Raw genomic sequence first — 15471 nt, 5'->3', positions numbered from 1 at the left:
AACAGATGTACATGAAGCTTTTTTCATCTCAGTTTTTTTATTCCCTCTGACATGTAGTTTCTTGTAAGGGGATACTTGGAACTCTAATTTTACATCTCGAGCATCTGTCACCGTTGTGTCGTAAGAGCTGGAATGTCTGTCACTGAGCTCTAATAAAAGGTCAACCTGCAAGACTCCCAGAACCATGTACTAGACAACATACAGGGAATTACATGTCATCGTGTCTTAAATCACGTCTTCATCTCTTTCAGGCTTGGCTCCTCTGTGTGTCACAATCTGTAATGACGAGTGTTTGTTTATTAGCCATGTTTAAACTGGAGACGGGATTGACTAAATGCACATGCTCAGTCATCCTGCTCTGTTTGCCGTTTCCAGGCCGACGAGCAGCTCTGCTAGGCTCCGCTATCTTTTTTGTTCTCTGTCTCGCTGGGCTCCCAGGTCCTCATCCTCCCTCGTCCTCATTTCGCTTGAATTAATTGAGATCTCATTTTTGTGAGAAAGCTCGCAGGAGGGCTGTGTGAGAAGAGAGAGAAGAGTGATAGAAATAATGAGATAGACAGATTGAGATCAGTGGCAGCAGCCTAGGGGGCGTAGCTCTCCCAGAGGAAGGCAGCCACCCGTTTCCTGTGGGACGGTGAGGCCCTTCAGCAAGGACTTATATCTTCATCCTCTCACCAATCACCAGTCACCTCTTCAGGAATGACCCATAGAGTTTACTTCAGTCAAAGTACATTCTAGACCGCATCATGCTTTGTTATCACAGCTCTCATTGTGCAGGGTTGTGTGTGACATGACGTGATGATTCACAAACTACATGCTAAGCTAAGCTCACAAACTACATGCTAAGCTAAGTGCTAAATATGTGACCCGAGGGGAAAGTAGCAGGGCTCTCAAGTTTTGAAGACAGGCAAACGTGACATTTCCATATCACTCTTCGGATATCAGTCAGTCGCGCGCAATTCCAGGATGCTTTATTTTCATTGGTTGCTGGATTAAATCTTACCCAGATACAACAGATACAGGGTTTTTTCTGATTGGCTATTGTGTAGCCCATTTCTTTTTTTTGATTGGCTGATAAGTGGCTCCTCACAGCAGAACTCCAGGGGAGCGCTTGATTCCTCCACGGTGAGGGCAGCGCGGCCAGCTCATGTTTGCGTGCTGCGGCACATTAAAACATTAAATAGCCGAGAGTTTTTTTCTGCGTGAGAAATACGATGTGTGGCGGGAGTGCGTGACTTAAGACCGAAATGCGTGAGTGTCACGCTCAATGCGTGACACTTGAGAGCCCTGAAGTAGTGTCATTGCCGTTGAAACTTAGGAAGCCTGAGTTGAACTCACTAAAAAATACTATAGATATGGAAATAGCAGGTATGATGTGCACCCACAGACGCTACCTTGGCCTGAACCCTTTCAATTATAAACCATTACAACTTCTCCCAGTGCAATATTCATGAATGGTCAGATCACTCCTTCAGAAGTCTCGGGTTGCTGTAAGTTGAGATAAACACTTGCCGAGTTGTAGCAGCCAATCCCTCGCCTCTTCTCCTCAATGTCGCTGCCTTAGCACTCAATAATTCAAAGCTTGGCGGTAATGAGCTCCCCGTAGGCCCCGTCCCCAAGGAGCCTCCCCACTGTGCCGCCACTGTAATGTAGTTATATCTCATGTCAGCTTTCAAATCAATTACATTTCTATCTGATGGCTATGTAATTGTGCCTGATTGAGTTTTTGGCACGCCAGCCAAGTGTGTGGTTCCCAAACTCAAGTCAGTCAAAACAGGAAGCTTCATCAAATTAAACTGTATTTCATCCTGATTAAGGCTGCGTGAATGATAAGCACAACTGTAATTATGATGACAATAATAACAATAGCAATCTGTGTTTTCTCAGCTTTGTTGATTTTTCCCCCTTTGCTCTCCAGATGAAATGTTGCCCCAAGGACAATGAACAACACTTTACTCAAGAAGCAAAGGCTGACTTGCTTTGTTTGTAGCATTTGAAAAGTATTACATCTAAACCATAAAGCTTTTGTTTACATTTAAGTGGTTGAAGTTTCACATAGTTTAAGTGCAGCAATTTTTTTTCTTTCTACAGCGCTACACTGGACCGTACTGATCTTCACTTGTTGTCGTGGTTAGATTTTGATCAACCCACTCCCGACAGACGTCATACTGCCTAAAATGACACGCTAGGCTCTTACCTACAGCAACTAGCTGTCAGCTGAGGTCAAAGCAATACTTGTGTATGTGTCAGATCTCAGAGCAGAGTTTTATTGACACAAGATTGGTTGAATTGACAGTAGACAGGCAGGTAGAGGGATGGAAAGATGAATGGAGAGACGAATGCCCACATGGCTGGATGGACATATGGAAGTACGGATGGATAGATGGATCAACTGAATGCATCCTTGGATGGACAGAGGGAATACCCTAATAGAGTGGCATTGAGATAGATGAGGGGGAGGATGCTGTGGTTAGGTGCATTGGCAACTAAATTGTGATGAATTGTGGATTCTGTCAGCAGCACTAAGTATAACAGACATAGTGAAGCAGCCGGGCTCATCCATAATCAGCAGACACAGATTGTCTTCATGCCTTCTTTGGAAATAAAGCACTGAGAGCATCTACCAAGCTGTCTTTCTATCCTCTCTTCATCATCCCTTTTCTTCTTATATCCCCTTATTCTTGGTGTTCTTGCCCTTTTGAATCTCTTCACTTGTACTATTCTCTCCTCGTTTTTCTTCTTAAGGTCTTGCATCGTTCTGTCTCTCCCTCTCTCCAACGCTGTCTTGTGTGTTAACAGCCTTCCATTTTTTTTTTTTTTTTTTTTTTTGCAGTGCGAGAGCCACTGGGTGCACATCTACAAACTTCTCTTTCATTTCATGGCTTCTGGAAATGGATGTTTTACTGCCTTCATTAAGGCATGCGGCAGTCAGCACCATGTTTTCCCTCCGAAGTTTAGCTCTGTGAACTGTGCCATTAGAGGACATTATGGCCCCAGATTTCAGGGCACAGTGGAACACTGTGTAATTTGATTAGTGTTATTAATCAAGTGGAATACCACTCCTTTCACCCCAATCTCCCCACCCTCCTTCTCGCCCCTTTTGCCATTACAATCCTGCTTTCAAATCCTACAGATGCCCCCCATCCAGGCACCTCTCTATATTATGCACTACAAAACACATGCAGTCAAAGTGACAACCGGACTAACGCCTTCCCTTTTAAAAACAATGATTTACCACTTGTTTTGTTTCTCCTTACCTCCTCCCACAACCCACCCCCTTCACCCCTCCTCTCTCAGCTCAGGACATAAATCAATTGAGATGAACGTTCCATAATTGTGCTTGCTGGGAGGGATTTGAGCAAAATTGCGCTTTGAATTTTTTTACGGAATTTTTTACTAGCTGTTCAGCAAGACTTGGGAGGCAAAGGAAGGTGAGGCCATGAGGATTTATTGGCCTGGATTCTTCATCACTGAAGTAATTTTCCTTCAAATGATAGTACAGCACACTAGGGGGGGCAGCACTGTCCGCCTCGGAGAGTAAAACCTGCTTCATCTCTGGAGGAAAGAGAGCAGCTCAGAGTTCTAGTATCAGCTGAAAGGGACTGGCTCTCCATGTGTTCACATCTAAACTGCAGCAGTGTATTTGTGGTTCTCAGTAATTGATTGCTCAGATTATTTCCAAGGGTGGCGATACAAGTTGATTTCATTACGATGGATAGTTGTGTAAGAACTACAACATGCTCTGGGTGGTTTTTATGATGCACAAGAAATATGCTCACCTTGTCCGACATTTTAACTGTTCAGTATGTTTTGTCAAATTGCAAAGGTCGTAAGGTAGACTGTAGTATATACTTTCTCTTTTTGTGATTAACAACCGTCATCTATTTCTAGTGTGAATGTCCATCCTGATATAGATTTGTTTTTATTACCACACTGTCATACTGTTTCATCAGCAAGGGTTTCCACCTTTCTTTCTCCCTTTGGTCTCTCCTCATTTTAACCGTTTTCAGTCCAATATGGCTGACATCCTGTCTCCATCTCTTTAGGTGCAGCCAGCAGCAGTGGCCCTACTGAAGGTTAGTGCGTCCACGATGCCAGGTCTTATTCTTTATGCTGCCTGCCGTCCACTCAATTTTACAGCTCAGTAGCTTGAGAAGCAGAAGGGGTAAATCTGCTGCAAGAAGGAGAGGGAGAAGGGAGAAACTAAATTGTTTTGCACCCTGCTGCAGACTGTAGGGAATCTTATTCAAGGCACACCAACAACTCAAGACAATTAGTTACTTCTGACTCGGCCAGACCTGAGAGTCCCTCGAGGGCCAAAGGAAGGCAGGGAGTAGAGGATCCACAAGCATGGCTAAGCACTGCAGTTCCAGGAGCGACTCAGTGGATGGAAAAGAAACCTCGGGAGGAAATGGCTCGGAGTTTCGCTGGAAGACCTTCGGGTCTTTTTTTACAATACTGAGATAGAAATAGCAATATCGAACAGGGCATTAACGCACTAATAATTTAGAGAGCTGTGCAAAAATACTTATCTCTGAATACGAAGGATTATAATTTGTACGGGCATGTGTTAAATTGCCCGTTACCAGATTTTCCCAAACATGAAAATAATAATGCAGTAAATAAAAGTGCGTCTATATGCCCATTGATGTATTAGTAAATTAGTAAATTATGTATTTAATTAACAATCTTTAAGATAAACGAAGACAGCATCTCAGTAGTCTGTTACGTTCCAGCCATTACATGTGGGCGGTCTGAGGTAGTCTGCACCCAATAATGAGGCCTGAAGCTTCAGCTTAACATGCTATTGAACAAAAGTGAAGCATGACGAAGGTGGGTGGTGCGTGGAAGATTAGGGAGGGGAAAGGGAGAAAAGTTTGTCCTGGGCTCTCTGCGGAGACCCAGCATGACCAATTGAGGTGAAGAGGATGAATGAGGCTATTCACTTGGTCTAATGAAAGAGTTCCTGCTGGGCCCTGAATGAGGGTGGGCCCATCTGCACCACATAGGCGTGCACAAACCAGTGACCTCGAAAATTACCCAAGAAGCACTTTGGGACAGTCACCCCAGCAACAGGCTGAGTTCGCATAGTAACCAGGCGCTTCAATCAGTTCCTGGCAGCTTCTTAAACAGAGCAAAGTTTTACTCTGTATAGAAAGAACTCTGTGTGAAATCAACTCTGAGGGATGCCTCCCACCGTTTTTTTTAAAAGGGCAGAGCTGCCAATGATTGTCCCAATGCGAAAACGTCCAGAAGCTCTCACCATCTTTCATAGGTGTGATGATGCCCTCAGGACTTTTTCTCTCAACACAAAGATCTGTTTGTCTTCGCTACATTTGCACTTACACTGCTAGCCTGTACGTACAGGGCTGTGTGTAGCGTAATTAGGTTCAGGGCATGTATAGTAACGTATTTAGGAGGCTGTGAAATAGATCCAATTATAAGAGTCCAGATAAGGAGTGTGATTCCCTCAACGCCCCTGGGGACTGGACATTAAGTTTACAAGCATCTTAAAGGATCTGGTTCATTGGATTTTATCTATTCTATTTGGTATAATATATTCCGTCTTGACGAGGCAGAGGCGCGCAGGTCATTGAAGTTCCATTCCCGTCTCCGTTCCCTCATGGAACTTTTGACAGCGTGAAATGACAATCCACCCCTGCACGCATCCCCCACGTCAAAAAGTAATGAGATTGTGCTGCTGGAAATATCACTACAAAGCATCAGGCCTGCACTCGGGTCTGACTGCACCTTCAAACAGCGCTGCCTGCCAGCTCGCCTGCATGCTGAAAAAGAAAGGAACAAAAACAATCAGAATCAGAGACAGAGAAGCGGCAAGGGAAGCTCCCCACGCTGAGACAAACGAATGCGCCAGGGCCTTTCATCCTGAGAGTGATTAGCCATCCGAAACGTTTTAAAACCCAGCTTTGAGTGTGTTCCTCAAACGAAAGAGTTCCATTGAGGAGTGGTGGTGAGATGTGTGTCGCTGGGAAGCGCCAGTGATCTAGTCTCTAATTGTGGTGTCGCTGACAAGGCTGGTGTGGCTGGGAGCTTTTTAAGCGGGGCTTTTTGCGACGCTCTTGTTCCCTTCCTGTCAGATCCAGCACCAAAGGCACCGTGGAACAAAAAGACCCCTCAAATTCTGTTCTCTTGCTTTGTGCATGAATACAGGCCTAATTTAACACACTAATAGGCCCTGATGCTGGCCTAATGTGACCTAAACTATGATTGTTGTTGTAAATGCTGTGTTTTGTTGCACATACGTAATATCACCTAACATAGTTATCAGTCTGTATAATTGCTGTCTTAATCCCCTCTCATATTCTTTCATATATTATTGATTGAAGTCTCTCCGCTTGAGAGAAGATGCACAGTTTCTGACACATTGGTGGTAGTATCACCCTTCTTCTGCAGGAGAGTGGGAACAAAGTCGTGTTCACGGTCTTTGAGCAACGCTCAGTAGAGTGTGGCACAGAAAAAGCTCCCGGGTCCTCTACTGTTCAGGAGCCAGGTTGTCATAGGTTTGAAGAATCAAAGAATCGGCTGCAGCAAGTGTAAAAAGGGGGAGGGTTTGGAGGGGTAGAGAAGAGAGGAAAGGAAAGGAGCGAAACCCCAGCTCATAAAAATCAGTATTAGAACAACATTAATTGATGCTGCTGAGTGCCATATGTGACGCCATATGGAGAGGCTGCCCCAGAGGCCTGCTATAATAGACAGCCTGCAGCGGTGCACACAACTTGGCACATTTACAAACAAGGGACGTCCCATTAATATCAGCCACGCAGTCCGAGCAGGAGACAGTGGGGGAGGGAGGGAAAGGGTGTTGGAGGGAGGGAGCGGGCGGGTGAGAAAATTACGAGAAGAAACCAAGATATCTCTTTGTTTTGTTTGCCTACCTAAGGCCTGTTTTCACTTTTTATGTATTCACTTGCCTCGCAAAGACATAAATACATACATAAATATATATATAGCAAGTCTATCATTCCTTTCAAATTAAAAGATGTACTCTATGTGCATTCAAACACTCTCCTTCCACGGTTCCTTAATTACAGTAATGAATGGCCCCTCCCCTCTGGGTTGATCAGACCGCCCTTTGTCCACCCACCTGTCACTCCCACCACACGCCCAGAGGTCCTTTTATTACTCTCTCTCTCTCTGACACACACACACACACACACAGAGAGACTTCAGCAGGTGTTTAACCTCTTCGGTGCCTAATCACAGGGCAGCTGTTATTTACTGCTGATGTTTATATACTTTTCCACTGCCTGCTTGCTGACACTCAGCACTGTCCCTCACTTCCATTGCATCTTGTCGTATGGGACATGCTGTGTTGATGTGGGCATTCTGTAAGAAATATCTCACTCAAAATGTCAGTTCATGGGTGGTAAATCAGACACTCATTTTCTTGTTATTGATTTAGAATAGGTTTAATGAAGTTCATTATTGAGATATTGTCAGTAGTTTTATGTCACAGCTCTTAAAGTGTAAAAGACTGTTTTAGAAATGAAACTTCTTCAAAAGGTGTTAGTTGCTATGTTCATTATACTGAATAATCTATTGTTTATTGTGTCTCAATAATAATAATAATAATATTAAAATCCATCTAGGAATTCAAATTGCATTATTTGGCCAACCAACAGTCCAAAACCAAAACAAACACACACACACACAAAAATATATATATATATATATAGCAAGTCTCATAAAACGTTTTTCATGGCGGCTAGAATTCTTTGAAGTTGATGCTTTCATCCCGTGATCGTGTTCTTTCTCACATGATGTGATCGTATCGTTAGCCCTGTGTGTGTGAGCTGTCACAGGCGTGTCCCGCCCCATGTAGTCTGGTTGTGGACGCATCTGTTTTGCGCTCGCTGCTTTCTGACTCTGATGATGCGCCCGTAGCGGGGAGGGAGTTGTCAGCCATTCTGTTGAGTTTCATACGGTGTGAGTCGAAACAAGAATAGCGTACAGCTGTTTCCTCCCTGACACAGAGGGAGGCAGATGAAGAGCAAAAAGGGAGAAATAGGGGGCGGTGGGGTGGGGGGCGGGGGGGAGGAAGAGCGAGAGAGAGCGCTCCGCTCTGTGATGTGCACTGATGTAGCTGCAGCTCTAGGTCAAACGCTGCCAGTGTTTTGTGTTCATCTTCGTCTCGTCTCCCCAGTGCTCCTCTAAATTATTCACAGCCTGAAGATGTGCGATGTGGCTGCGTCCTTCTTTCCTCTCTCCTTCCTCCCTCTGCATTGGTCTCTGTCTCTGTTTCCCATCTCCTCCTCCATCTCTCATGTAACTGCTTGTGTCAGAGGCAATGAACAGAAGTTTCTCCTTGCAAGCTGGTTAATCCCCCCCATCCCGTCCCGTATCCACTCATCTACCATCAACCACCCACCTTTCATCACTGACTCCATCTCTCACACTCCTCCTTTCATCCCTGCTTGTCCCTCGCTTGCCTCTCCTGGCTGCCAGACTAGAGCCAGACGCTTCTTTTTTTTTAAGGGGGAGGCTGCCAGCTGTTGGTATCAACTGCTCGGTAGCTGCTACTCTCCCCTGCATCTCTCTGCTCTCTCCCTCTCACTTCATGGGATCCGCGATGTAGGGGTCGGGCTGATCCTCTCTTGCTGTTTTTCTCCCGTCTTAACTCTTTAATGACTGTGCACTTATTTTATCCATCCCAGTTGAGAGATAAACCACAATTGTGCACCAAATCCTCCGGCCAGTCGATGGCACTGATTAAAGACCGTCAGTCATTCCCCCTTTAACAGACTGCCAGTCCTCTGAAGATGGAGGGATCTCCTAGAAACAAAGGACATGGACAGACTAAAGCTATGATGATATACACTGTTAGCCATCAGAGATGTTATCAGACTATTTATACTGCGGTATATATCCCTTTGTTGTCTGTGGATGTATCAGACTATTGCCAGCAAGCCCCTTGATGTCAGGTATATTTTATTTGATGGATTTTCCTGCCTGGTTATTTTATCCATAAATTCTTTTACAAAGTGGTTTCTGATATATTTAATACATCTATACATGTATTGATACAAAAATATGTTGAGTGCTAAAAAGAGGCCCAGAGACTTGTGTCTGAATGTGTCGGCTTATAAACCGCCTGCTTTGGTATTATTGTCAAGTTAACTAAGAAGATGCAAGTATTAAATCCTGTTTGGACAGCAGGGGTTGGAGATGAGGTGTGCCCCTCGTGGCCACCTGAGCACAGCGGAAAGAGCAGTTAAATCCAGTTGCACCCGTTGCCACAGGACACTCATTTGTAATTCTGTACCCTGCCGACAAAAACGTTTGATCATTGCAGAGGAGGGGGACAGGAGGTACAAGGTGGAGGGAAAGGAGCTGAAGCTGTCTCCCTCTCTCTTTACTCCCCCTTCCCCCAAACCCCCATGCCCGCCCTCTCGCAATTGCTGTCAACCAGTATGAATGCCCCCTCTGGCCCGATGACAAGTCAGGCGTGAAACGCTCGGCTGCCCCCTGAAATTAGCAGTAGAGCCCCCCGGCGGCACATGCTTCTCATGACCAGCACACAGTGGGCTGCCGCCAGATTCTTTTCATTATGGTGGCCTGCCAGCCCCCTGACTCTACCTCCTTCTCCCTCTGCCTCTCCCTCCATCCCACCCTCCCTCTCCTCCTCCTACCCCCTGTGCGTCGGCCAGAGCTCAGTAAACAGCATCTGTAGTGCTCATCACATTTCTGTTGTCGGGAGGAGAAGGAAGGAGGGAGCCAAGCGCTCTGTCGGTGGTGCCGTTATTTATGTCTGTCGAAGTGTCTTTATCCGTGCATACAGTATGGGATCTTGTTTTGTCGTATGTATATGCATGCATGTGTGTACATGTTTCTGTGTGTTGGCTTGACAGGATTAGAAAGAGGGGGGGAGAGGGAGAAAAAGATAGAGAGAATTAGTCGAAGCAGTGCAGAGAGTGAGAACGCGCGAGAGAGGAGGGGAGTAGCAGTACAGAGCGATGCCTGGAGGCTCAATCTGTTCCTCACTGAGCTACATCAGTGTTAGAGACGGCGGCTCGGGCCGCAGGGAAGCCTCCACTCGCTCCATCAAACTGTCAGGCAGCCAGCGGAGCTGCACAGGGAGACTCTCAGCTGCCCCGGGGGCCAGTTCAAGTCAACATCCCATTTCCTTGCCTCCTCGCCTAATTTCTCCTACGCCCCGACTTAAATTTCCGATGCCCAGTGTCTGCGGCTGCAGCTCAGCACCAGCGGGCTCGGGGCCATGTCAAAGCAGCGGGAGGTGCTGAGGGTTGTAAGTGTCTGTGTGTGTGTGGGGTGTTGGGGGGGCGGTGGGGGGGGCACCACTGAAGGCAAGATAGCGAGCTTGTTAGTCACACGGTCAGCAGAGAGAGAAAAAAGCCAAAGGGAGCCTTATGAAAGACGAGGTGCAAAAATAAAAACATAAATCAGTGTAATTTTGTTCTCATTCTCTCTTACTTATACCCCCATTTTTCTTCCACGACTACATTCATAACACAGTTGTGTATTCCACGTCCCTTTAGGTTTCTGGCCGTTTTCTTCTTTCTCCCTGAGCTGAATAAATGCTCCCTGTTCCCTCGTACATCTGCCATTACTGTCGGTTTTTCCCTCTCCAAACTCCAAGGATCACACCAGCAGCCCAGTCGGCTCGGTTGCTCCCCCAGTGAGTGCTGAAAGCAACGGTTGAGGTATTTTTTGTTGGAAAGGACGAGGCAGTCCTTTAATTTAGTGGAGAAGGGGACGAGCTCGTCAGGTTTCTCCCCACCACTATCCCCATCAATCTGTCCATGAACCTCCTCCCCTTCTTCCTTCTCGACCTCACCACGTACTTTGCATGGAAGTGAAACGGAGAGCTGCCAGGTCTCAGTGCTGTTTACATGGACTCTGGGTAATGTTAAAATCTGCTTAGTTTGGCCCCAGGTCCCAACTCTATCTTTCCTCGCCCTGTCTAGATTTACATGGCCCCAGCTGACTCTTCTGTTAAGTGTGTCAGCTCTGAACCAGAAGCCTCTGTGTGTCTGGCTAATGCAAAGAGCATTTCTCTGAGCTTGTCTTCTTCAATCCTCCTCCACTCTCGTTCTCTCTGTGTCCTCTTTCAATGGGCCTCTTTGAAAGGAGCTTTAGCTGAAGCCATCTTGATGTTTGCACAGCCAACTCCGAGGTCCCAAGCTCAAATATGGTTTTACGTGAGAGCCTGCTATAGGCCTCCCATGCCGGTCGATATTATCTCTGCCCTGCAGAGTTTTTTCTCTCAATCTCATTCCCCCTGGAGCATACATCTTCACTGAGATCAATACTTTCCTAATCCGGAGCTCCTTGGCTGACCCAGGGTAATCAGCTGACTTCCCATGCTGCCAGCTGGGGAGGTCAAGGTTCAAATGGCTGTATAGATTTTATCCTGTGATCAAATCACTTTGCTAGGTGGTACTTTCAGATACAGCTAGTGGTGTCTGGAGTGATCACCTTTTGTTTCTCTCTGAGTTAAATGCTGTGGTGATGTGTGAGCCTTGGAAACCCCAATATTAATACAGCAGCTCTGTTTTTTTAGTTTCGGTGCACAGCAGCCGTGAATCATCCAAAGATATTCCTTTTGTTGTTTGACTATTTTTGTGTTATTCCAACCCACTTGTATGCTTACGCTCACACACGCACACACACACTCACACACTATTCCCACAACGTGTGGCTTAATCAATTTGTCTGTGAGGCTGTGAGAACCTGACGTTGTCAACAAAACATCCCGTTGATAAATTGTAAAAGCTGAGTTCATTTTAGGCTCCACCCTTCGCCATGAGGCCAAGGAGACCTTCAGATATCACGCTGATGTTTTCGGCCTGGTAATCGGCCCTCCAGCAGATGCGAGCCTCTGCTTCCACACCCCTCAGAGCGGCCACCGCGCCGACGCCCCACCACCTCATCCCAGCATCCGCAGGAGGGAAATTGCAGGAGGAAATTGGTGTTGTTCCAGAAGTATCTGAAACTGCTTTGGTCCTCGACAATTTAAATGGACCATAACCCCCTCTGTGTGCTCTCACTCTAGGAGATTTGGATGTGTCAGTTCTTGCTCCCTTATCATCAGCAGTATCTCAGTCAATGTCGCTGAAGGGATGTCTTCTGAGTTGAAGCCATTTTTCTCGTCAGTATGAAGATGTCTCCATCTTGACGAGGTCGGTGCAGCGTTGTTTGGAGTCCTTTGAATGTACGGTTTGAAACTTGTGAATAGTGTGACATCAGCTGACAGGTGGTTGTGTGCACTTTTTCCGTTCTTCCAACACTCGCTGATTTACAACATAGTCTTGTGGCAACACTTCTTACAATGAATTTGACAGGCAATGATTTGTGTCAAATCATTGCCTGTCAAATTCATTGTACTTGTTTTGCCTCTATACCATTTATTTATTTACTTATTTTGAATAGGAACCAACATCTATAGTTGACTGCAAGCAGCTCTGGAAAAGCTTATTCTGCCAATGTCTTTCTAGATATCCTTCTGCAAGTACAGGGCTGGGATCATTATTCAGGAAAACAGTCGTTGATGCCCTAACAGCATTTGTGTCGCCGGGCAAATTCCTCCTCTTCTCCTCTCGCTGTCTCTGAGGCAGAATTCATGGCAGAGTGTGACAAGTGGAACTGTGTGATTAATTTGGCCAGTCGTTTTAATGTGCTCCGGGATGCGCAACGCTTATTGTCTTCCCCTCGCACGTCTTTCGAAATCTGCCAGAGAAAATGTACAGGAGAATCGAGACATCCATCCCTCCTTCCCCCGCTCTGTTTTTCCCCTTTTGCTGCCTCATTGAAGGGCTGAGCTACAGGGTCGTCATGGGGGCCGGCCCAGGTCGAGGCCCGGCTCCAGCCAAGGCCGCTGGCGGAATAAATCTCCTGTCTCTGAAGTGTTGAAAGCTGTGTAAATGTCAAACACATCAGTCTGATGTGCTGGCGGAGGGGAGGGGGGGTTAGAGAGGAGGTGGAGGGCTGGGGGGTGGAGGGTTGTGCATGAGCCATCCGGTGAAGCTAGTCCCCTGTTACCCTTCGTAGCTGGCGGTTGCCAGGTGCAGATGTTGCTGCTTGCTCCCTGCCTCTGAAGAGCAAGCCAGTTTATTTCTCGTTTTTTCCCCCCCGTTTGTTTAGTTTGTGAACATCTATGAGAGACACAAGCCACTCGGGGCCTGGCTTCTATCTGCAGCTTAGTGAGCTGCATATCTCTCAGATTTTAACAATGTCCCCTCTGACCACCAGACATGCTGTTGGAGGACTTTTGTGGTTTGTGGCTTTTTCACCTTTTGGTTTCCTTGTGTAGCCCTGCAAAACATCTTTTTACCCTGTGTGAATATTCAAAGAAGCATAGGGAGCTAAATGAAGTAGTCCTCTCCTTACACCCATGCACTCACAAATGGTTGATTGTATTATGACTTTGACTCGACCAAGTGTAATAGCCCAACAGGGCAATCACATACAATACTGACAAAAACTGCTCCAACAGTACCTCCATCCGTCCATCCCTTGATCTCTATAGCATCCCCCCTGCCTGTTCTTACTGTTGTTTTGTTCCCCCTTTCCACCTGCCTCTCCCTCCCCTGCTGTGCTGTGTGTCTCAGTCTGAGCCCTAGCCAGTCGTCCTCTTTACGCTCTGCTGCAGCGCATGCTTCTTGTAAAAGGATAAGCACCATGCTGTGCTCTTTTGATATTATTTCTCCTCCTCGCCAGCTCCAGCCCTGTGAGGCCTCATCTCTAGTGTCATGGCTACTGCTGCAGCAACAAGGCCAAGCATGCACCCAGGGAATAGAGCGAGCCAGTTGTTAATCTCCATCACCCGGGGTTTAAACCCGTCCCCAGTGATGGAGAAGAACTCATAACTGCTGTGAGACGGAAGTCATCTGTTCAGCTGCATGCTAAGAATACATTTACACCGGTTTCCGGGGGTGAGGGCGAAGTTGGAGATTGGATCAATTTTCCTTTTATTGGAATTTGTAGACGGATCAAGATGGACGGACACATTGTTTTCAATGTGATTCACCACCAGAGTGGTGAATAAATGGGTGGTGATTATAGGTTGTGATGTTCCTCTAACAAGCAGTATAGAAATGGCTGACAATTCATTTGTCTGGAATCTGTAGTCTGAATGGGGAATTGATTGACATGAAGCCTAAGCCACTTTCGCTTGTCCACGCCCTGCACTCTGTAATGAAGGTCTTTTCATAAGCAGAAGCCCAGAAAATGGGGTGCGCAAACATTCCCCAAATGAAAAGAGGACACGTTGCATAGAAATGTCGCTAATATTTAATATGTTTAATTAGTAGTGCACTGACAGGCTCTGGAATCATAAACAATAATCACAAGGAGAAAGACTCATATTGAACAGAACATTTCACTGTATTATCCTGCAACGGGTAGAGATGTTCTTACTTTATGTGTTGTGTAGGAAGGCTTCAGGAGGAACAATAGGAGCTCGGGCATTTCTCGACGTTGTTATTTTGCAGATCGAGATGCAAACAACAATACACCCTCCTGAACGGCCGAGCCACGGTGTTCTTCTCTCACGTCTGCCAGCAAAGACTCCAGCTGTATTATCCCTTGTCTTTGCAGAGTAGGATGAATCACAGGGAATGGAAGCCCCCCCCACCACCACCACCACTTTCCTCTCCTGAGAGATGTTGGCCACTGAGCCCTTGCACTGATTACTCTCGTTACTTAATTATACATTTGGACCCACCGCACTCACAACAAAGGGCCGCTGTGCCTCCATTGACCCAGCTCCCTCCGCATTGTGCCCGGCTCTGAAAGGGAGTCAAACAAAACAAAGAGGGTCCACTTAAATATGTTGCCACAGGGACTTAATTGACAGGTTGCAGGCAGTTTTTCACAGGGGGCCCTCTCCCTCTCGATGTGGCTCTTCGCTTGAATTGCTCTGCTCGTCATGCATCCTGCTGTGAGGTCCAGTGGGACTGGCCTGCTGCTCGACCACTCCTGTTTCCACAACGTTACCATCTATTGTGTTGGGGGAGATAGCTACCAGCCGAGAGCAATAAGCATTTAGTCACAAATGAATGTGAGAAGCGGAAGTAAGGATCATAGGTCGGATTTAAGATGAGAATGGGCTCAACTTTTTGATGAAAATAAATTAAAGCTAGTGTTTCAACTGCCAGGATGGCATGTGTGGTGTATGTACTGAAAAGGAAACTGGGAATCTAATGTCAGCCGGGATTATTGACTTTACTTTAACTTCACACATTCTAAAATGCAATTTCCATTAGAAGTCTAATTCTAATAATATTTTTCTGTTCTGCTTGTCAACATGTCAAGGCCGTGGCGCTTGGTATCTGGAGTATTCTCCGCTGTTTGTCAGTTACAAGGACTTGTTTCTCTTGTTCTTGTTATTTTTAAGGATGCACCTCTCAAGATATTTGAGCCTAATCACTTTGAATTTGAATAGAGAAATTTAACGTGAAGGGAAGAAAACATTTCACTTTTTTTGGACTG

General features: G+C 46.2%; 1 protein-coding gene across 8 annotated transcripts in view; it reads left to right on the top strand.

The window, feature by feature from the left end:
• Positions 1–15471, top strand: part of fbrsl1 (fibrosin-like 1) — a 263354-nt gene that overhangs the window by 161019 nt on the left and 86864 nt on the right. For 6 of the 8 annotated variants that reach the window (XM_056418085.1, XM_056418084.1, XM_056418083.1 and 3 more), the window contains one exon: positions 4047–4076. The exons of the other annotated variants lie outside the window; for them this stretch is intronic. In XM_056418085.1, the coding sequence (XP_056274060.1) occupies positions 4047–4076 (30 nt within the window). The remainder of the gene's footprint in view (positions 1–4046; positions 4077–15471) is intronic. 8 annotated transcript variants of the gene reach the window in all.

The sequence above is a fragment of the Pseudoliparis swirei genome, chromosome 7, assembly GCF_029220125.1.
Source record: "Pseudoliparis swirei isolate HS2019 ecotype Mariana Trench chromosome 7, NWPU_hadal_v1, whole genome shotgun sequence".
Lineage (NCBI taxonomy): Eukaryota > Metazoa > Chordata > Actinopteri > Perciformes > Liparidae > Pseudoliparis > Pseudoliparis swirei.
Note: the sequence above shows the minus strand (reverse complement) of the source record. Positions and strands in the feature narration are given on the sequence as shown.